The sequence below is a fragment of the Octodon degus genome, unplaced genomic scaffold (assembly GCF_000260255.1).
Source record: "Octodon degus isolate 3935 unplaced genomic scaffold, OctDeg1.0 scaffold00089, whole genome shotgun sequence".
Classification (NCBI taxonomy): domain Eukaryota; kingdom Metazoa; phylum Chordata; class Mammalia; order Rodentia; family Octodontidae; genus Octodon; species Octodon degus.
In genome coordinates, this window is record NW_004524665.1 from 2779486 (window position 1) to 2801012 (window position 21527).

At 45.8% G+C, this 21527-nt stretch overlaps 2 protein-coding genes across 6 annotated transcripts in view; one reads left to right on the forward strand and one right to left on the reverse strand.

The window, feature by feature from the left end:
• The window catches only part of Pde6d (phosphodiesterase 6D), a 38041-nt gene extending 32596 nt beyond the window's left edge, over nt 1-5445 (reverse strand). The window contains exon 1 of the mRNA XM_004637309.3: nt 5214-5445. Within this exon, the coding sequence (XP_004637366.1) occupies nt 5214-5263 (50 nt within the window). The 5' untranslated portion in view covers nt 5264-5445. The remainder of the gene's footprint in view (nt 1-5213) is intronic.
• A 206-nt stretch (nt 5446-5651) lies between these two features.
• The window catches only part of Cops7b (COP9 signalosome subunit 7B), a 26876-nt gene continuing 11000 nt past the window's right edge, over nt 5652-21527 (forward strand). Inside the window, exons 1-5 of one of the 5 annotated variants that reach the window (XM_023722266.1) lie at nt 11760-11858; nt 13117-13181; nt 13848-14025; nt 17161-17236; nt 20191-20279. In XM_023722266.1, the coding sequence (XP_023578034.1) occupies nt 13864-14025; nt 17161-17236; nt 20191-20279 (327 nt within the window). In that variant the 5' untranslated portion in view covers nt 11760-11858; nt 13117-13181; nt 13848-13863. Of the gene's footprint in view, nt 6019-6979; nt 7084-11702; nt 11859-13116; nt 13182-13847; nt 14026-17160; nt 17237-20190; nt 20280-21527 lie in introns of those variants that run through there. The other 4 variants (XM_023722267.1, XM_023722268.1, XM_004637310.3 and 1 more) reach the window with 4 other exon arrangements.

Here is a 21527-nt window from a genome sequence, read left to right on the forward strand (position 1 = left end):
TTTATTATTATTTTTTATTTATTATTTGTTTTGAAGGGTTTTTATTTGTTTGTTTTTTTGAGATAGGGTCTCACTATGCAGTTCAGGCTGGCCTTGAGCTTACTTTGTAGCCCAGGCTGGTCTAGAACTTACAATAATCCTCCTGGTTCAGCCTCCTGAGTGCTGGGATTATAGGCGTGCACCACCATGCCTGGCCAACACAATCAGCTTTGTGTGCTTCGGTGTCATGCTCTGTGTGTGACAGGCAGGCAAGAGACTTGAATGAATGGAACACAGCATGTAGGATTCATAAACAATCTATGTCAGTTGCTTCAGATTATCAAATCCAAAACCTTTGCAGGACAATCACAATTGTTTCCAAGTGGTACTTTATTCGTAACTTTATAATTTAACAAAGGAGGGCTAGGTGTGCTGGCGCATACCTGTAATTCTAGCACTCAGGAGGCTGAGGCAAGAGGATGCTTTGAGTTTAAGGCCAGCCTGGGCTACACAGCAAGTTAAGACCACCCTGGAACCTGTCCCAAAAAAACAAGCAACAGGGCCAGGGACATAGCTCAGTGGCATAAACACCTGCCTGGCAAGGTCCGGAGCTCCATCCCCAGTAAAAAAACCAAACCAAACCAAACCAAACCAAACCAAACCAAACCAAACCAAACCAAACCACTAACCAACCAACCAACCAACCAAGAACCTAAAACTAAACCAAACCAAATGAAACCAAACCAAACAACACACAGACACAGACACACAAATGACACAAATGTAAGATTCAGTGTATATGTGGTAAAAAGCAGGGTATGATGGGGTAGAGGTGATACGAGGAAGAAACCTTGTGTTTTCTTATTTTTGAAACACAAACACCTACAATGCATTCTCTCAGACTACTGACATTTGCTATTTATGCAATTTGTTATTATTATTATTTTTTTTGGCGGAACTGGGGATTGAACTCAGGCTCTTGTGCTTGCCAAGGAAGCGCTTATTCCACTGAGCCATCTCCCCGGCCTCTATGCAATTTGTTATTCATACTTATTAAGCATCTATTATGGATGTATGAGCAAGATTCTATGTGAATAAAAGCGACAGCAATATCTACAGGAACTTACAGTATGATTTTAAAATATACATACTGTTACGTACCAGTCCTATTGGAAACTTTATATTAATTACACTATAAAACTCTATGTGTACAGGGCATAAGAAGATTCCAATAAACCAATGAAACAGAAACTCCCAAACTAGACCCACGTCTTAAAGAAATCTTGTAAGTAACAAAGACAGTCTTTTAAAACAGCAGGTAAAGGATGAGCTAACTACCTAGCAATCAGCACTGGGACAATGGGCTATTCAAATAGCAGAAATAGATTTCTACCACACACCTTATGTAAAAACACATTGTGGGTGAATTCAAGAGTTAAGCGCTGAAAAAAGAAAACATAGCACATTTAATTAATCTTGATAAAAGAATGTCTTCTTCAACAAGATACAAAATAAGAAGCCAACTGGAAAATACAGATAAATCTGAAATATTAAGTTAAAATTCTGTTCAGCAAAAAAAGGAGACAAACAATACACTCAGAGAGAATATTTGCTATATGCATAATAGGCAAAGATTGACAAGAAAATATATTAAAAACACCCAGCGAGTAATAAGAGAAATTTACTAGTGACACAGGCAAAAATAAAATTACTAAACCGTTCATGCAAATGGATGAATATGAAAAATGGAGAAGAGACTTGCAACTCTAATAACAAGAATGCTGGCTATGTAGCAGATATTTTACAAAATGCTTTAAATATTCACTCATTTACTCTTAAGACAGTCCCTAGACACAGGCACTGTCGTTATCCCATTTTGCATATGAGGCGATTGAAGAGACTATGGCATGGCTCGGGACATACGACAGGAGTGTACAGAGAGGATTGCAATGCAGGGAGTAGCTCCTCAGTCCAGTGCTTTTTTTCTTTTTAACAGAGTCTCACTTTGTAGTTCAGGCAGGCCTTGAACCCACTACATAGCCCAGGCTGGCTTTAACTTAATCCTCTTGCCTCAGCCTCCTGAGTGTTGGGATTATGGTGGTGTTATCACAATGTGTGATGGGTAAAGCTCTTAACTCCTCTTCTGTACCACCTGTCTGGTAGTGAGGGATGTGGGAAACAGATGAAAGACCATTTGTGGTCCACATTTGCAGAATTTTCAACACTTGGTAGGGGAACAAAATGGTGTTTTTTTTTTTAATTTTTATTTATTTGTGTGTGTGTGTGTGTGTGTGTGTGTGTGTGTGTATATGTGTGTGGCCAGCTCAGCCCACCAGGGGGCGGGGCTGGCTGGCATGTGGTGCTGGGGGATTGAACCGTGGTCCCTGTGTTTGCTAAGTTTGTTCTAAGTAGGTGCTTTAGACCACTGAGCCATCTCACCAGCCCAAAATGGTGGTTTTTGTAGTAATAAAGACAGCTGGGCATGGCAGCACAGGCCTATAAGTCCAGCTCTTGGGAGACTGAGGCAGGACACTTGTCACAAGTTTGAGGCCAGCCTGGACTACTTATACTTAGCAAGACCTTGTCTTAGAGAAATAAATGAAGAGGGCTGGTGAGATGGCTCAGTGGTCTGGAGCACCTACTTAGAACAAGCTTAGTCAAAGCACAGGGACCGCAGTTCGATCCCCAGGCACCACATGCCAGCCAGCCCTGCTCCCTGGTGGGCTGAGCTGGCCACACACACACACACACACACACACACACACACACACACATAAATAAAAATTAAAAAAAAAAAAAAAAAAAAATGAAGAGAAATGATTCTTATAGAAATAAGCACTCTGGAAGAAAGTTCAGAAAAATCATTTATGCAGTAAAAGGTAGACAATAATCAGGTAGTTTGTTACCAACTTTTTCTTTTTCATGAATGCAGCATCAAATCCTATAATTGCTGCTTACCTCTTCTTTCAGTACTGGGGATTGAACATAGGGCCTTTGCACTGAGCTACAACCCCAGCCCTTTTTTAGTTCTTACTTTGACTCAGGGTCTCACCAATTTGCTTAGCTGCTCAGAATGGTGTGAGCTTAAGATTCTTCTGCCTCAGACTCCTAGAGTGCTAGGATTATAGGCATGCACCACCATACCTGGCTCTAGTTTCCTTATTTATCTACAGCGTTGAGGATGGAAGCTGGGACCTGGTGCGGTAAGTGCTCTGTCCCTGAGCTCCATCTCTTGCCTTTCACCTTCTATGCTGACTTTTATGTGGTGGCTTCTCTTGTGTTTTGGGATTCAGTCAGTTCAGGACAAGCTTTCCTGAAAGTCTGTTTCCTGCTTCATCACTGAATTGGTTAATTCACATTCTCAGCCAGAGGCTGCATAGGTCTGTTTTCTGTTTTCCCTATTAGTTTTTTAGCCTCTTTTTCAACAGGTTTAAGAACCAAGACTGAAGGCAAAGAAGCACAAACTTTCCTTTTCTGTGTTCAAAAGCCATTTGTTCTAAACATGTCTTGTTGTCAGGAATGGTGACACATGCTTGTAATCTCAGCACTCAGAGAGGCCGAGAAAAGATGATTGCTGTGAATTCAAAGCCTGCCTGGTCTACACAGCCAGACCCTGTCTCAAAAGACAAAAACAGAAAACAAAACAAAACAAAACAACTATATTAAATATAACCAAAACTTCCTGGACTATTTTGCATTGTGTTCTAAAACTTACCATGGGGGCTGGTGAGATGGCTCAGTGGTCTAAAGCACCTACTTAGAACAAGCTTAGCAAAAAAGCACAGGGACCATGGTTCAATCCCCCAGCACCACATGCCAGCCAGCCCCGCCCCCTGGTGGGCTGAGCTGGCCACCCACCCACCCACACACACACATAAATAAATAAAATTTAAAAAATCTTTAAAAAAAAAAGTATAATAAAACTTACCATGGTTTCTGACTACGACAAAGCAATTAAAATTGGTAGGGTGAAATGGGCATTGCGGAAACATAATGAGCAGCTCAGAGAACAGGGCTTCACTAAACCTCCAGTGGGGAACCCTGAAGGGATGACTACATCTCCCTGAGAGAGGAATTTAAGACTGTTTCATACTGTAGAGATGGAAGTAAGAAGAGATTAAGGTCAGCTGGAGAATGTAACATTGGAATACATAAGATTACATTTTTTTGGGTCTATGTTATTATTTTGTATGGTACTGGGGATTGAATCCAGGACCTTTGCACTGAGCACATCCCCAGCCCGTTTTATTTTCTGATTAAAGGTCTCACTAAACTTCCTAGGCTGAGCTTAAACTTACTATCCTTCTGCCTCAGCCTCCCAGTGTTTGGATCACAGGTGTGCACCACCATGCCCCCAGCTCTTTTACATTTTATGTGAGCAACTAATACACATTCATTTAAAACACAAAGCTTCCTTGTGGTTGCAAAAGTGGCACCACACCAGGCCTGAGGCAACGATTTCCATGTCCTATTAACGAGGTCCTCCATTCTAATAATTGCAGGACAGCTCCACCCTAGCAAGGGTGAACACTACATGCCAATGTCCAACGCCCTAGAGCACGGATATCCTCGCTGGAGGTCTGTGCAGACCCAGGGGACCTCGAGGCATCCCACATGCATCCAAGGTCCTCATCTAACTGAAAAGCACCCCCGAAGGGTGGCGGGGAGAAGCAGCGACCATCCAATGCCGCCCAAAGGCCAAGGGAATTAACGAAGTCTTTCTTCACCCTCTTCTACTACTTTGGCCTTGGAAGAAGCCACAAGTGAGGATGAACAGTTGTGCACACAGAGAGGGGTGGGGGACCCGGCAGAGTTTAGCACAGCGTGGGCATGTGCCGTGTACAAGGTCACTCGCTCGAGCACTTCCCCGGTGGGTTTCCCCGCCAGAGTTCTAGGAGGCCTCAAGGCCGGCCCGCCGCGCCCCTCGGCCATGCCCTGGCCGAGCGCCACCCCACCCCCAGGTCCCAGCCGGAGCCACGAGCCCAGCTGGCTTCAAGGTCCCGCGCTCCCGACGCCGGCGCCCCCCACAGCCGGGTCCCAAGCTCGTTCGCCTCCCGGGGCTGCCAGCGCCGGGTCCCTCCTCCCGCCGGGCGCCCCCGCGCTGCTCCTCTCGGTCCCTTGCCCTGCGCCGCCCTCGGCTCGGTTCCCCCTGGCGTCCCCGCCCGGGCTCCTCAGCGACCGCCGCCTCCCAAGACCCCCCTCCGCCCCGCCCCACCCCGCTCCCGGGCGGATACAGTTTGAAGCCTCTCAGGATCTCCCTGGCCCGCTCGTCCTTGGCTGACATGATGCGGCGGCCGCCGCCCGCGACTCTCACACACTGGCCGGCCGGGGCCTCTCGGATGGTGCTCAGGAGCCGAGGGCCGATCCGCAACCGGGTCTGGAGACCTCAGGTTAGCAGCCGCAGCGGCCAGACCCGACCGGCCTTTCCCTCCCCTCAGCTCCCGCTCCTGATCCCTTCTGCTTCCCTCTAGCCTCGGAGCGCCCGCCCCGAAGCCAATGGAAAGTCTGGCTCAGCGATTGACATCCCGAGCAGCCAACAGAAACGCTCAGCGGCTTCGCAGGGGGACGATGAACGTCAATGGGAAGGCCCTCCCCGAGAAGTCCCATAGGACAAAATTGTCATTCGGTGTTGTTGCTTAGAGTTTGTCCCAGCGGAGGGTTAGCTTAAGATCTGAAGAGGCTCGAGGGGCCTGCTCCCTCTGATGGACACGAGCAGTCTGAGAGGACCGCAGGTTGCACTCCGCAAAGTAGCGGAGACTACATATCCCAGCATTCCGAAGGCGCGCCGGGAATCACAGATTTCAGCGTACCGTCGAGGTCGAGGACTACACATCCCAGCATGCCCCGCTCCTCTAAATTAGACCCCACTGTGCCGCGCAGTGTGCGCAAATTTAGGAGCCGGCCCGCGGGGTCTGTGGCTGCTCGATCCGAAGGTTTGGAACTGCGCACAAGAATCCTCTTCAACCTCAAAAGGCGATGACAGCCCACAGAGAATTAACTTTTGTTTACACGGAACTCAGAAGTCTCCTGCAAATCATGGTAAGGTTGCAAACAACATAGAAACACAGACTGAACTGTGATAGGTAATGGAACAAAATGACTTCCTCAAATTCTACTGTTCCTTGACTTGGGGCGCCTTGTAAGTGTTTTGCTGGGGTTTCTTATGTGCTCCTGATTCTGACCGGCTGAGCTATTGTGCACTCAGAATAGCAATACAGGAAGGGACTTGAAAGAATTTGCTAATTCTACCTCTGTTGTTTTTACGTATGAGGAAATTGAGACTCAGAGAGGGAAAGAGATTGGTCACAGATCACAGCAAGTTGGGGCAGAGTTAGAATTCGGCCCTGAGTCCCCTGGCGCAGTCTGGGCTCTTTGCACCACACTAGAGGTGATATTTTTAGCAGCGTAGCAGTGTGATTGTCACTGTCCTTGATGAACAGTTTTCCCATCCAGCGTTAAAACCAAAGGTTAGGTGAGCATTTATCTGGTGGTTTTCCCGAAAGTGAGGAAGTGTGATGTTTGTTTATCCTTCATCTCTGTAGGACTTGGCGTTTTTACTTGTTCTTTGTCACTCAAGGTGACATTTTAATGTGATTTCAAGAAATAGGTAAAATTGGTGTAAATCGAGGTTTCCTTTCACTTTTCTTGTGTCCTCTTCCTGTCTGCCTTTTCTCCTTCCTGGGCCCCCATCCAGTTTTTCTTCCGTGTGCATATTTCAACAAACATGTTTTTGGCTTCTGTTGTTTCTTAGGGACTGAGTCGTAGAAGGTGAAAGATAGATTGTCACTAGAAAGATAACTGTTTAGGGAAATGAGACTCCATTCAGATTCAAGATGGAGTGTAATGACATAGGAGAAAGGACATCAGAATGCCCCAGTGGCTCTCATGGAGAGATGGATTTGTTTGTTTGTTCATTTTGAGACAAGGTCTCACTGTGTAGTTCAGGCTGGCCTTTTACTCATTGTGCAGCCCAGACCGGCCTTGAGCTCATGGCAATCCTCCTGCCTTGAATGCTGGGACTATGGGTGTGAGCCACCATATCTGGCTGATGGAGAGACATCATACAAAACTTAAGGAGGATGTAGCATTTGAATTCAAGGATGGGTAAGTTTTTTCTACATTGAAACATTTTTATCCTTAAATGTTTTTGTTAAGGAGGTCTAACATCCATGCAGGAAGTGGAGAGTTTCCCTTACATATACTCCTGTCACCACTGAACCAAGAGAGAACATTCCAATGCTTATTATGCTGTTTCTCAGTCAGTGCTGCATCCTCACATCTCAAGATAACCGTTATTCTGACTTTATTGCTGTTAGATCAGTTTTGTTTATACTTGAATTTCACTTAAATATAATTGTCCAGTGTGTACAGTACGTTTGGCTTTTCTATTTCATCAGTGTTTTTGTGGATTCACCCAGGTTGTAGCCCTTTTGTTACAGTTGAGTAGTATCGCATTGTATGTATGTGCTGCAGTTTTATCTGTGTACTGTTTTTTTTTTTCCTTTTGGCGGAACCGGGGATTGAACTCAAGCCCTTGTGCTTGCCAGGGAAGCGCTTATTCCATTGAGCCATCTCCCCAGCCCCCATCTGTGTACTGTTGGTGGGCATTTAGTTTTTTTCCCCATTATTAACAAGGCTGCATGATTATTATTATTTGTACTAGTATTTGATGGTACTGAGGATTAAGTGGAGGTGCTTTACACTGAGCTAGATCCCCAACCCTTTTTTATTTTAGTATTTAAAAAAAATAAAATCTTGGGGCTGGGGAGATGGCTTAATAGAATAAGCACTTGCCTGGCAAGCACAAGGGCCTGAGTTCAATCCCCGGTTCTGCCAAAAAAAAATTAAAAAAAAAATAGAATCTTAATTTTTTAAATGTATTTAGTAGTCTCACTACACAGTTTGGACTCATAGTGATCCTTCTGTTTTCAGCCTCCCCAGGGATGGGATTATAGGCGTGCACCACCCGCCTGGACTCCATTGCCTGCTCAGCATGCCTAGGGGTGGGGTTGGTGCTGCATGGGATATTGGAGTTAGATGTTTTTAAATTATTAATTAATTAATTAATTCATTCATTTATTTATTTGGTACAGGGTCTATCTATGCAGTTCGGACTTGTAGTGATCCTCCTGTCTCAGACTCCCCAGCTCTGGGATTACAGGCGTGTGCCACTGTGTCTGGTTTCGGCGGCCAGCTCCGCTTTAGTCTTTACTTTGAGGCAGGGCCTCAAGAAGTCACTAAGCTTTGAAGTTTTGAGTTTGTACTCCTCCTGCTTCAGCCTCCCAGAGTACTGGGATTAAAAACATGCCCTGCCACACTGGATAAGGCTGCATTCTTACATAGGCCTTCATTTTTGTGGACACTGACATACATTTCTAGAACAGTTTCTGACTTGTACAGTATGCATATGATCAGTAACAGCAGATAGTGTCAGTTTTCCAGTGCATGCCTTCACCAGAATATATGAGCGTCTAGTTACCTCATATGCTTATCAACACAGGGCGTTGTCAGTTTTATAGTATTTCATTATTGATAACTTTTTTTTTTTTTTGGTGGAACCAGGGATTGAACTCAGACCCTTGCACTTGCTAGGGAAGTGCTTATTCCACTGAGCCATCTCCCCGGCCCCTATAGTATTTCATTATGACATTCACATTTTTCTGATACTGAACACCTTTTCCCAATCTTATCATCAATTTCAATGCCCTCTTTAGAGAGGTGCGTGATAGTGTCTTTTGCTCACTTTTAAAAACTAGGCTGTTTTCTTACTGATTGATAGTTTCATTCAGGGCTGGGGAGATGGCTCAGTAGACTAAGCACTTCTCTGGCAAGCATAAGGGCCTGAGTTCAATCCCCGGTTCCGCAAAAAAAAAAAAAAAAAAAAAAAGTTTCATACAATCTGGATTCATAATTCCATATCAGATATATGCTTTCAAGTATCTTTTCCAAGTCTGTGGCTTGCTTTTCATATATATACATATGAAATTTTATTTTATATTATATATTTTATACATTTTATTACATATATATATATATATATATATATATATATATAATTTTAGTTCAGGGACTAAAGGGTTTCACTACCCAGATCAGATTCATAGCGATTCTCCTGTTTTCAGCCTCCCAGGCACTGGGATTACAGGTGTATGCCACCACGCTCAGTCTCTTTGTGCCCTGGCATGGCATGTCGGGGATCAAACCCCAGTCCTTATGCCTAAGTCCTTACGCTTTAGTCAGCTGAGCTATTTGGCCAGCCCTTCATTTTCTTTCTTTTTCCTTTTCCTTTTTACAAAAAAATGAATTTAGGACCGGGTATATAGGGTGTACAGAGTCTCACTATGTAGACCAGACTCATAGTGATTCTCCTGTTTTCAGCCTCCCAAGCTCTGGGATTACAGGCTCTGTCACTATGCCCAGTCTCAATCTCGGCCTCAGCACACCCTGGGGGCGGGACCAGCATGGTATACAGGGGATGAATCCCAGGCCCTTCACTTTCTTACTGGTGTCTTTTGAAACAGAAATTCTTTATATCATTGTAGGGGCAATAGGCTGACCTCTTCTATGACAACCTCTGCATTGAATATAAGAAATCTGGGGTTGGGGATATCGCTCAGGTGTACATTGCCTGCCTGGCAATTGTGAGGTCATGAGTTTGATTCCTGCTACAGAAAAAAAAACAAAAAAAAACAAAAACAAAAACAAAAAAAACCCCACCTTGCTGGGTGTGGTGGTGCATGCCTGTTTTCCCAGCACTACGGAGGCTGAGGCAGGATGACTGTTGCAAGTTCCAGGCCAGCTTGGGTTAGTGTGATTTGTACTGGCATGCATGAGAGAAAAGCATTGTAAACTCAAACAGGTATCTAGCCTGGGCGTGGTGCCCTGGGAAGGGTTCTGATGTTGCTGAAATATTCCTGAATGCACACTGGGCTCAGTTGTCTTCCTGCCACTGTCATGAGGATCCTGCGCTATGAACAGCTCCTTCAGACAGCCCTGGTCTGAGGCCATGATTTGATGTCTCCTCTCCTCCCTGCATCCAGCTCCTCAGCAAGCCTCACAGGTTCCATCATCTAAATGTCTCCAGCTGCCACCACTTCCTCCATTCAGGAGCTCAGTCTTTTACGCGGAACAAGTCATCTCCTCAGGGGTTTTCTTCTCTCCTTCCAGATCTCTTCACACCAGGTTCATCCTGTGTGATCCTACTGTGATCATTCTGAAAGGGTATCAGATCTTTTTTTTTTTTTTTTTTTTTTTAAAGTTTATTTATTTATTGTGTGTGTGTGGCCAGCTCAGCCTACCAGGGGGCAGGGCTGGCTGGCATGTGGTGCTGGGGGATAGAACTGCGGTCCCTGTACTTTGCTAAGCTTGTTCTAAGTAGGTGCTTTAGATCACTGAGCCATCTCACCAGCCCCAGGGTATCAGATCTTCTCCCAGTTTAAAAAAGTGAAATATCTCTTGGTTCCCCCCTCTCCCCATAACCGGGGATTGAACTCAGACCCTTGCGCTTGCCAGGGAAGCGCTTATTATACTGATTCATCTCCCCAGCCCCTGAGGTTTTTTGTTTTTTTTTTTAAAACCTTTTTAGTTGACGTATGCCTTTTGTGATCTGCCTGCTCATTTTTTTTCAGATTCTATTTAAGCCTAAGTGATTTCTCCCCAGGCCAGTCTGAAGTCAGGAGAGCTTTGCTAGGTGCCTCTTAAGGGCTGTGCGCTCTGTAAGGTGGAGACCCCAGGTGAAATCTTCCATCTTTAGGTTTTCCTGGCTCCACACCCTTCTTCTCTCACACCTGGGTCCTGGTTCCAGCTAGGGAGGGCTTTTCTTCTAAAGGAAACCGTTTAAGTGTTCACTTATGTAGTATTATCTTCCCAGTGGAGTTGTCAGCAATCGAAAGTACCACAGAATCCCATCTGATCTTGGTGAGAACCAAATATTTGTCCAACCCATCTCCAACTTACTTTATTTTTAATTTTATTTATTTGTGTGTGTGTGTGTGTGTGTGTGTGGCCAGCTCAGCCCACCAGGGGGCTGGCTGGCATGTGGTACTGGGGGATTGAACCGTGGTCCCTGTGCTTTGCTAAGCTTGTTGTAAGTAGATGCTTTAGACCACTGAGCCATCTCACCAGCCCCTCCAACTTTAATAACATTTTCTGATAGACTGGTGTGCTGGCACACACCTGTAATCCCAGCACTGGAGAGGCTGAGACAGGGGCATCACCGTGAGCTCCAGGCCAGTCTGGGTTACGTGGTGATTTTTTTTACCCCTAAATAGAGCCTAAGAACATGGGCTTTGACTTCACACAGCCACAGTACAAAGTGAGCTTTGATTAGCGATAAGGGTTGAAGTTTAAGATTTTTAGGCTTATTTAGCTCACCTGAAAAAATGGGCAAATTACAAGTCATAGTGTTAGGAAAATTAAGCGAGATAATATTTGTATACATCTGCCACGTGGAAAAATGCTCAACAAACGCTTAACAGTGATTTTTAGGAGCGCGTGAGGGTCGAACCCAACCATAGGGGTGGGTTTCGGCGCGGGGCGAAGGTTGGGCCCCTGGTGTCCCCAAGCCACGCTGCTGCCCTTGGGCTCCTCGCCGCTCCGGTCCCCTCGCCGCTCCAGTCCCGGGCTGCACCAGGCTGGGCTCCTCCTCTCCCGCCCGCGCCCCACGCGAGGTCGGGGGCAATCAGCGCGGCGCGAGGAACCTTGTGTGGGCGGAACTCGAGTGCAGCGGCGGGTGGCTTCCGGGGGAGCCACTCGGGCGACGGGTCGGCGGAGGCAGAAAATCGCCGGACGCCGGGCCGATCATGGACGCTTGACAACCTGCGGGCAGGCGCTGGAAGGCCGAGCCAGCGACTAAAAGGACGGAGAAGCGGCGCGGACAGGTAGGGGCTGGCGAGAGGGCGGGCCTCGCCGGGAGCCTACGCGCCAGTTTCAGCCGGACCTCCGGCTTCAAGCCAGCAGCCGATAGAGCCTGCGGCCACGCCGCCCCGCCCCCGCCCCGGGGAGCGCGCCCCGCGGCTCCGCGCTCCATGCCTGCTGCCCTGCCCGAGCCTACCGTCGGCTCCGACGGCCACTGCGGCTAGCGACCCCGGTGACCCTCGTCAGCATGCTGTAGCTGTGCTCGCGGCGTCCGCGGCCCCGAGGCTTCCCCCTCGCCCTCTCTGGCCCATCAAATTAGCGCCCTCCTCTGTCGGGAATTCGCTCGCTGGCTCCCTCGCGGCCTCCTCGGGCCCTCCCACTCTTGGGGAAAACGACAATCACCCGCGTCCACGCTCTGCCTCCACAGGCTTTTATGTCTAGGTTGAGATCTTTTGGAGACGCCGAAGTTTCTCCCCATTTCCTTCCTTGCTGGTCTCCCCCAGCGTCTTCCATTTAGTCTGTTGGTCGAGATCTCCATCTGTCCAACGGGGGTCCTCTTGGAAGGGCAGTTACTTCTTTGCTAATCCTCACCGCCTGTCTTTTTCCTCTCCTTCCTGTCGTTCTGTCATCCTCTCCTCTTCCTCCCCTTTCCTCTTCCTCAGAAGCCTTTGTTCCTTAGCACTTTCCTCTGCCTGACAGGACCTTCGTAAGAAACCTAAGTTAGGCAACACTTTAATAGTGAGGAATGGTTGCTATTACATGGACCTGACTCCACAAGAAAACGTAAAAGTTTTTCTTGCACTAAACTAACCTTTGAATTGTCTTTTGCTTCACTGTACTATACAAACCTTTCTGCGTTTTGTCACACTTACCAGTGTCTCATTCATGGAGGACATGTCTTATCTCTGGAGGAGTAGGGATGCTGTGTGTCCACAGACGTTCAGCCTGCAGTTAGATCATAGTTGAGGACCTTCACCAACTTACTGGCCTGGGGATGGCAGTACAGTATCTGCATTGTTTTTACAAATTGTATTATTAAGGTTTTGTACAAGTTCTGAAGTCCTGTTTGGTAAATCATATCAATCATATCAAATAAAGGACCCCCCCACGCAGTTTTTGTTTGAACTTGTTGCTTATCTTTCATAAGGTTTTCCCCCTATTTGCTGTGTTTAAAATGACATCCTCCCATGCTGTACCACATCCCAGCCCTTAAATAACTGTTGATTAAGTGAAGCAAGGTTTTTGTCTGTTTTTTTGTATTTTATCTGTGTCTGGCTGTAGATGGGATCCTGATGACACACCGGAAGCTGAAATGAATTGCCTCTTAACCAGAGCCTATACATCAGGTAGAAGTAAAACACCTAGGGAGAGGTGGGCTTGGTAGCCCACACCTGGACTGTTTTGAGTTTGAGGCCAGCCTGGGCTACATAGTGGGTTCAAGGCCAGCCTGACCTATACAGGGCGATCCTTTCTTAAAAACTTAAAAAGTAGGGAGAAACTTCTGTGTATTAGTTACCATTCTAGTCAGCTTTAAGGATATAGAAGACTGTGCCCCTAAAAGAGGGACAAATGAGGAAATACCTTTTACAAGTGTGTTTCCAACCACAGAATTGAGGACAAGATCCCTTTAATCCAGGTTCAACTCTGCCTATCCCACAAAATGATTATTCCATTTGGACTCAGTTGCTGTTTTCTTTTTGGGAACACTATAAATTTAAGAGTATTCTGGCACTGGTTGTGGTATTCCATGCCTAGAATCCCAGCAAATGGGAGGCTGAGACTGGAGCATGGAAAATTTGAGGTCACTCTGGGCAACTTAGATCCTGTCTGAAAATAAAATATGGGCTGGGGATGCAGCTCATTAGTAGAATGCTTGGCTGTCATACATGAAGCTCTGAGTTCAATCCCTCTTACTGGGGAAAAAGTATGCTGGTGTCGGATTTAGCAATAAGTATGAACTTTGGAAAGGAAGAGAGAGAATGACTGTCACTGTCACTCTTTTCTTTGAACAGATCTTAAAGCCAGAGAATGGCAGGTGAACAAAAGCCCTCAAGTAACCTCCTGGAACAGTTTATCTTACTAGCCAAAGGTACCAATGGGTCAGCCCTTACTGCTCTCATAAGCCAGGTGTTGGAGGCTCCTGGAGTGTACGTCTTTGGAGAACTATTGGAGCTGGCCAACGTTCAGGAGGTAAGAGTGGCTTCCAAATGATTTCTCTTTATGCTAAGTGTTTCAGTGATTCTCCGGATTTGCAAGATTTCCAGTGCTGAAGGACTGTGGACTTTGTGAGATGCCCTATTGAGAAAGGGACGCCAGTTACTATGCCAGGATGAATGATTGAGTATGATATCTGGGGTTCCTTTCATTCAATATTTTCCCTTGAACTTGGGGAAAATTCGACTGGGTAGCTAGTTACCAGAAAGATAATAAGAAAGTCAACATGGTCTTGATCAGTTAGCATAGTGCTATACATATGGGCAGATGTTTAATAGGAATTCTGAGGGGCAGAACTCCTCCAGTGCAGTGTGGACAAGATGGGTCAGGAACATACATAGCAGAAGAGTATACTGTTTTTTTTTTCCGGAACTGGGGATTGAACTCAGACTCTTGAACTTGCCAGGGAAGTGCTTATTCCACTGAGCCATCTCCTCAGCCCCAATTGTACTGTTGAACATGAAGTGGACGTGAATAGGCAAATAGCATCCCTGTGGAAAAGGGTAGTGTGGTACTAAAATAGATGTGGTAAAAGGGCAAGACGTGTAAAGCAAGGAAGGAGTTGATTTTGCTTTGTTGACTTGATTGTTGTGTCCAGTTTTGGTCACTGCCTCTGACATGAGAACTATTGGAGCTGGCCAGTGACCTAAGAATATCTGCTGCTGATGACCAGAGAGCACACAAATAGACAGCACCTTATACTTTTCACCTCTGAACCTTGCATTTTTATTTGAGAAAAGTGCAAACATTCAATGTTGTTGAAAATATTGAATGAAAAATATTGAATGAAAGCTCCTGGCACTGGCAGGAGCTTTGCACTGTGGCGCTCTTGGTGTGCTGGTGGGGTTAGTTCTTTTTTTTTTTTTTAAGTTTTATTTTATTTTATTTATTTATTGGCGGAACCAGAGATTGAACTCAGACCCTTGCGCTTGCCAGGGAAGAGCTTATTCCACTGAGCCATCTCCCCGGCCCCAGTTGGTTCATTTTTTATTCTCTGTTCTAAGTGCTAGCACTCAGGGTAGCACATGGGTGACCGTCATGTGCAGACCCAGGCCTTGGTGCTTCATGAGGGTCGTATGAGGGATGCTACTGAGAGTGGCTCTTGGGCTTTTGGTGATGATGCATGAAGGAGGTGGCTTGCTCCTGCTGGCTGCTTCAGCACCTTGAGGATTGCCTTGATGCCTGCCAGCTCCACCCCTGCAGCCAGTTGTGGCCTTTAGGTTATGGGTTCAGTGCTGTCGGTCTGCTACTTCTTGGTCCGGAGACTGAAGGGGGGTCTCTGCAACCATTCTATACATGTCTCTTCTTCTTCTGATGGCCGGAGATGAAAGAGAGAGTCAGATTGGTTTTTAAGTTGTAATTTATTATTTAATGCCAATCTTGCTTACTACCCTGTAAGATCTGCAGGCTCCTTGGAACTGAGTACGTAGCCTGACACACAGTGGGCTTTCAGTAAGAGTTTAATTTACCAGATGGAGAATAAATTCTCTGAGGAAGACTGAGAGAATGGGCCTTAGTTTCCACCTGAAGTAGAGATAGATGGCAGAGGGATAATATGTTTTTTCAAGTTTCTGAAAAGCCTGGATGAAGAGCAACTAATCATTTTTTAACTGGAAGACTGGCAAAGAGGAAATGGATGAAAAATAAAGCAGGCAATACCTTATGAACTTAGGCTGGTGTGAGCAGTTTTGGAGTATCACACCATAATCTGTTCCATTTATTTTTATAGTTATCTGCCTAAAAGGTGGGGTCTAGGTTTGGCAGTCTGCACCAGGTCTCTCTCTTTTTTTCCCCTTTTTTCGGTACCGAGGATTGAACTTGACCCTGCGCTTGCCAGGCGAGCACTTATTCTACTGAGCTATCTCCCCGGCCCTGCACCAGGTCTCTTGCAACTCTTACTTTGGGACTTCAGGAGGCTTTTGGTAACCTGAGAGGTAGACTGAGGTGTAGGCTGCCAAGTTCTCCCTGGGGTGCTGGAGGTCTCTTTTTCTTTGCACAGTTTATGTTTTTCCATTTGAGGGCTGAGGATAAGCCAGTTGCCTTTCAGTGATCTGAATTTATGGGTGCTGTTCTCATACCCCCCCTTTTCCCCAAATGGCTAAAATTGAATAGCATTGCTGTTGCTGTTGGTATCTGCCAACTGCCGTTTTCTACTCTTCTTTCCACTTACTGTACTTGGTGAGTTGGGAGGTAGCAGGCTGTCATTTATAGCAAGAGCAGAGTAGAGCAGTTCCAGGCTGAGCAGTGGCTCTCATTTGTCTTCTTTTTTCAAATTTTTTTTTTTTTTGCGGAACCAGGGATTGAACTCAGGCCCTTGTGCTTGGCAGGCAAGCTCTTATTCCACCCAGCCATCTCCTGGCCCCTCTCATTTGTCTTCTACAGATGGCGCTTTGCCATCAGCATCAGGAAATTTATTTATGTATGTTTTGTGTGGTGTCTTTTTGACATAAGGTTTCACTGTGCAGTTCAGGCTGGCCTTGAGCTCACTTTGTAGCCTAGGCTGGTCTCGAACTCATAACAATCCTTCTGCCTTATCCTCCAAAATGCTAGGATTACGGGCATGTGCCACCACACCTGGCTTCCATCAGCATCAGGGTTTGGAAGTAATTTTAGTGACAAGTTTTATTTGGGGCAGCCTCATATCCCGCTTTTCTGTCCCAAGTGGGCTTTTTTTTTTTTTGTCATACTGCGTGCTCTGCTAATTGCTTCCTGGGTTCCCAGTCAGTGCATCGTCCTGAAACTTGGAGCTGACCCCAAGCTTTTCAGTTTAGGTTAATAGTGGTGATCAGCCTGTAAAGCAGGGATCTGGACAGGGCTGCTTCAGTCTTTGCTTTAGTACAAAGGGAATCTGGAGAAAACTTGAACTGCTTCCAGCTTAAAGCTATGTGTGTATGTGTTTAATAAAAAGCTGCAAATAGCATAAAACATCTTGAGGAAGAAAGATCCAATTTGGGGTTTTAGAAATTTTATTTTTCCTCAAAGAATCAGAGTTAGAAGAGACCTTAGGGCAACTGAGTCAGCAATGCAGAAGGAGCGGCACCCACCCTCTGTGAACACTGGAGTGACTGTTGGACAGCTTGTTCTCCAGTGAACTTTGCTTTTCCTCCACAGCTTGCAGAAGGAGCTAATGCTGCTTACTTGCAGTTGCTGAACCTGTTTGCCTATGGGACATACCCTGATTACCTAGGTGAGTTGGTGGAGGTCCTTTGAAAGACTTGCCTTGACTGCAGCATCGCTCGGTTTGGACAATCACCTTGGGCTGGGATTTGAAGTGCGAATATCTAGGACCTTCTTGTTGTGCCCTTGTCACTCTGCTGAACCCATCAATGACAGCATGAAAAGACTTTCCTTTATTTCCTGTTTGGTACAGTGTGATCCTCCATAAGCAGAGCCTGTATGTATTTTCCAGGTGAAATTACTGAGAGCTGGTGTTGGTGAGATGCTCTGAGTGCTTTGGGAGGGTCAGAACACCCACTGTAAAGTATTGCTTAAGTGTTACCAAAATAGTATCACTGTGTTGAAGAAAATTTGAAAAATAGATAAAACACTCATAACTCATCAAATTAGCATTATGGTGCTAGACTCTTTAACCCTTCTGTGTTTTCTACTGCATTGTGTAGTTTATGTTTACGGTTTTGTATCTTATTTACATCTTCGCTTAGTTACAGGTCTTTATTCATATTTTAAGTCAGTTCACTTATTTATTTTATTTATTGTGTGTGTGTGTGTGTGTGTGTATGTGTGTGTGTGTCCAGCTCAGCCCACCAGGGGGCGGGTTGGCTGGCATGTGGTGCTGGGGATTGAACCGCGGTCGCTGTCCTTTTGCTTAGCTTAGCTTGTTCTAAGTAGATGCTTTAGACCACTGAGCCATCTCACCAGCCCCAAGTCAGTTCATTTTTAATAGTCCATAATCTAGCACTGTACTGTGAAGTTATATCCCCAACCCATTTGAGTTTTTTTTAACTTTTAAAAAATCTTTTATTTATTTATTTATTTGATATAGTGTCTCACTATGCAGCTTGGACTCGTAATGATCCTCCTATCTCAGCCTCCCCAGCGCTGGGATTACTGGTGTGCACCACCACTCCCATTTTGGTAACTGGCATGGGCTCTACATGTGGTACTGGGGATTGAACCTGGGTCCTTGTGCTTGCCAGAAAGGAGCTTAACTGCTGAGCTATCTCCCCAGCCCTTGAGTTGTTTTAATTTAGAACCTCATATGCCACAAGTGAGGAACTTGAAGACCACGTACTAACTATCCTTAACCCAAATTGCGTTTTTCCTCTGGCTACCCTAGTATTTTGAGTGTGTGTGTGTGTGTGTTTTGTTGGTATAATAGTAGCCTGGTACGCAGGCCCTTCCTGTATAATTCTGACTTCCCTTGCTGGTCGCCTCCACCTTGTCTGCACTGTCGTCAGCCTGCGTGGGTGCTACCTCCTGGTGCACTGCATTTTTCTGACCACTTCTGTTCTGGTCGTTGTCCTCTTGTCCTCACTTACCAAGGATGCAGTATTGCATAGACTTTGGGACCAGGCTGCCTGCCTCGGTAGTCTAGCTCCACTTGTACTAGCTGTGTGCCCGTCAGTGAATGCAGTAATCTTATGTACCTCAGTTTCTTTGCCTGTAAAATGAAAGTCATAATACAAGTCCTTAATCCCTTACCTGCCACCTTGAGGCTAGATTTTTTTTTTTTTTTTTTTGTACTGGGGATGGAACTCAGGACTTTGTGCTTGCCAGGCAGGCACTTAAGCTGCTGAGCTATCTCCCTGGAAGCCTAGATGTTTTCAGAATTTAGAATTCTGGGGGCCTTTAGAAAGGTTATAGGATGCATAAGCCTTTCTGAGTCACATTCCCAAATAACATCTGTAACCAAATACCTCCATAGTTTTGCTGCAAAACAAGTAGTATTCACACAAATAAGATAAAAAGCTGGCCCCAACCTGGGTGTAGTGGTACACATTTTTAATGCCATCTACTCAGGAGGCTGGGCAGGAGGGTAGGAAAAGTTTAGGGCCAGCTTGGACAACTTAGTGAGACTTGCCTCAAAATAAAAAGGACTGAGGTATTGCTAGAATGTTTCCCTAGTGTGAGAGGCCTGGGTCCAGTCCCCAGTATGCAAGCAAAACAGAGAAGCTGGCCTCAGCACAGGACAGGAATTGCCACCTGATCAATTTCAGCACTCTGCATAAGAAGAAAACAATTTAGCTTTAGCCTTTTAGAATCCCAAGTTATTGTTGAGATCCAGAGGCATTGGGATCTGTGTGAAGGTGAACGGGAGGGGAGGCATGCCCATGTGCATGAGCTCTCTGTGGGGCTCCCGCTGCTGCTGCTGCTGCCGCCCTGCTCAGTCCCTTTGTTACTGGGCCTCTGCCACAAGCCTTTCTTTTCTTCTGCAACTTCCATTTGTTGTCTTGTTTGTTTTTGGTCTTTTTTGATTTTACTGTTTTTTTTTTTTGTTGTTGTTGTTGAATTGTTTTTCAGGAGAGGTTTATTTTTTGTTTTTGGTGCCAAGGACCAAACCCAGGGCTTCCAACTCGCTAGGCAAGCATTCTACCACTGAGCCAAATCCCCAGCCTCTGCACCGTCCACTTGTGATTGTGTTCATTTCTTTCTGTCTTCTTCCAACTCTTCTTGACTTCCCTTTTCTTATGGTAGTTTATACTTTTCCCCTGCTAGTTCTGCCTTGTATTGGTAGCTGTTGAGACTTCTCATTGAAACAGTAAGGACAAGTCTGGGACTGTTGAGTTGTATGGCTCTAGGCAGGGGTGCCCAGAGTACAGCACCCAGCCGAGATGCTCAGGACAGTGCATCACACCAAATAGACACTCGGTGAAGGATGCTCATCAAGTGTCACAAGAGGCACAAACAGTGTTGTTACTTATGGTAACTGCCATCCATGTGTCTGTGCACCCCTGGCTTTTCAAGAGGCTTCTCTGTGCGTGGAAAGTCTGAGTCTTTTCTCTGGAAGCGTTTGATCTCCCAGAGAAGACAGAAGTGCTCGCTGAATGCTTGCCCAGTGAACAAGTTCAGAGTCATGACAGTGATTTAATAGATTTGGCTGGGAGATGATGAATTTACTCCATAAAAGAAATCCTAATTTTATTTTATGTCTTGATTTTTGTGGTGGGTGGGACCGAGCAGCGAACAAGGAGAGCCTGCCAGAACTGAGTACAGCCCAGCGGAACAAGCTGAAACACCTTACCATCGTGAGCCTGGCATCAAGAATGAAGGTCAGATATCCTGTTGTCTTGAGGGCATTCTGTCCATGACCACGGCCCAATACAGGCCCACTGCTGGAGTTCGGTGTGGGGGTTTGAGCACGACCTCTGCGCTGGCTGTCTCACTGCTGCTGAGGGAGGAGGTGCTGGCCTGCAGGGTTCTTGCTACTGCTGTGCGGCAAAGCAGCCAATGCCTGGGCTTATTGGTTTGTGATAATATGGCATTTTATACAATTTGCAGACTCCCAAAAGATGGCAGAGTGGCACATACCAAGTATTTCTCTTTCTCTAGAAGGAGTCTAGGATCTGCAGGATAAAGTCTCCGGGTAAAGAAGCAGTAGGACACTTCTGGGTGCTGTGGGTTGTGTTTGGGTCTCATAGGTCCTGCAGTTCATTTACCCATCCCTGGTGGCACGAGACCATGCGGGTCCTATCTGTGGCTTTACTTTGGCTGTACTGAGTGAAGAATTGTCTTGCGCTTCATATGAAGTCATAACATAGTTTGTATAGACTATTCATACAGTACGTAGTCTCTGTATAGTTTCTTTTTTCCTCCCCTGTGTTTAGGACAGGGTCTCACTATGTAGGTCGGACTCATGGTGATTCTCTTGTTTTCAGCCTCCCAAGTGCTGGGATTACAGGTGTGTGTCACAACGCCCACTCTCAATTGCCATCTCAGCATGCCCCACAGGCGGGGCTGGCACGGCACCCCAGCTGGCCGCTGTGCTCTGCCTAAGCAGGTGCTTTAGTCCAGTGAGCTATCAGGCCAGCCCAAAAACTCTAAATTTTTTTCTTATTTGATAGTTTTTTGTTGTTTGGTACCAGGAATCAAACTCACGACCTTGTACTTGCTAGGTAGGCATTGTACCATTGAGCTAAATCCCTGGCCCTAACTTTAAAAAAAAAATATTTTAACTTACTAAATTAAGAAATAACAAAGTCCAAGTTTCATAATAAAATGAGAAAACTTATCTGTCTTCATAGTAACAGCAAATACCTAGTGTGCAGGCAGGTTGAAATACTATTACTGGTCATTGCTGAATTTTCCTCTCCATGTTGCCCTAGTGCACGTGATGTCTGATATAAGAAGATTTCAGCTTGGCCAGCTGGGTGCTGGGTATGGGGGCCGAGCTCGTACTAGGCTGTGTCTTCCTCTGCCTAGTGTTGTGTTGTTGCCCGTGCGGTCTGTGCTAGAGTACCCTGCAGTCAAGTCATGCAAATTATTATTGTTATTATTATTATTATTATTATTATTATTTT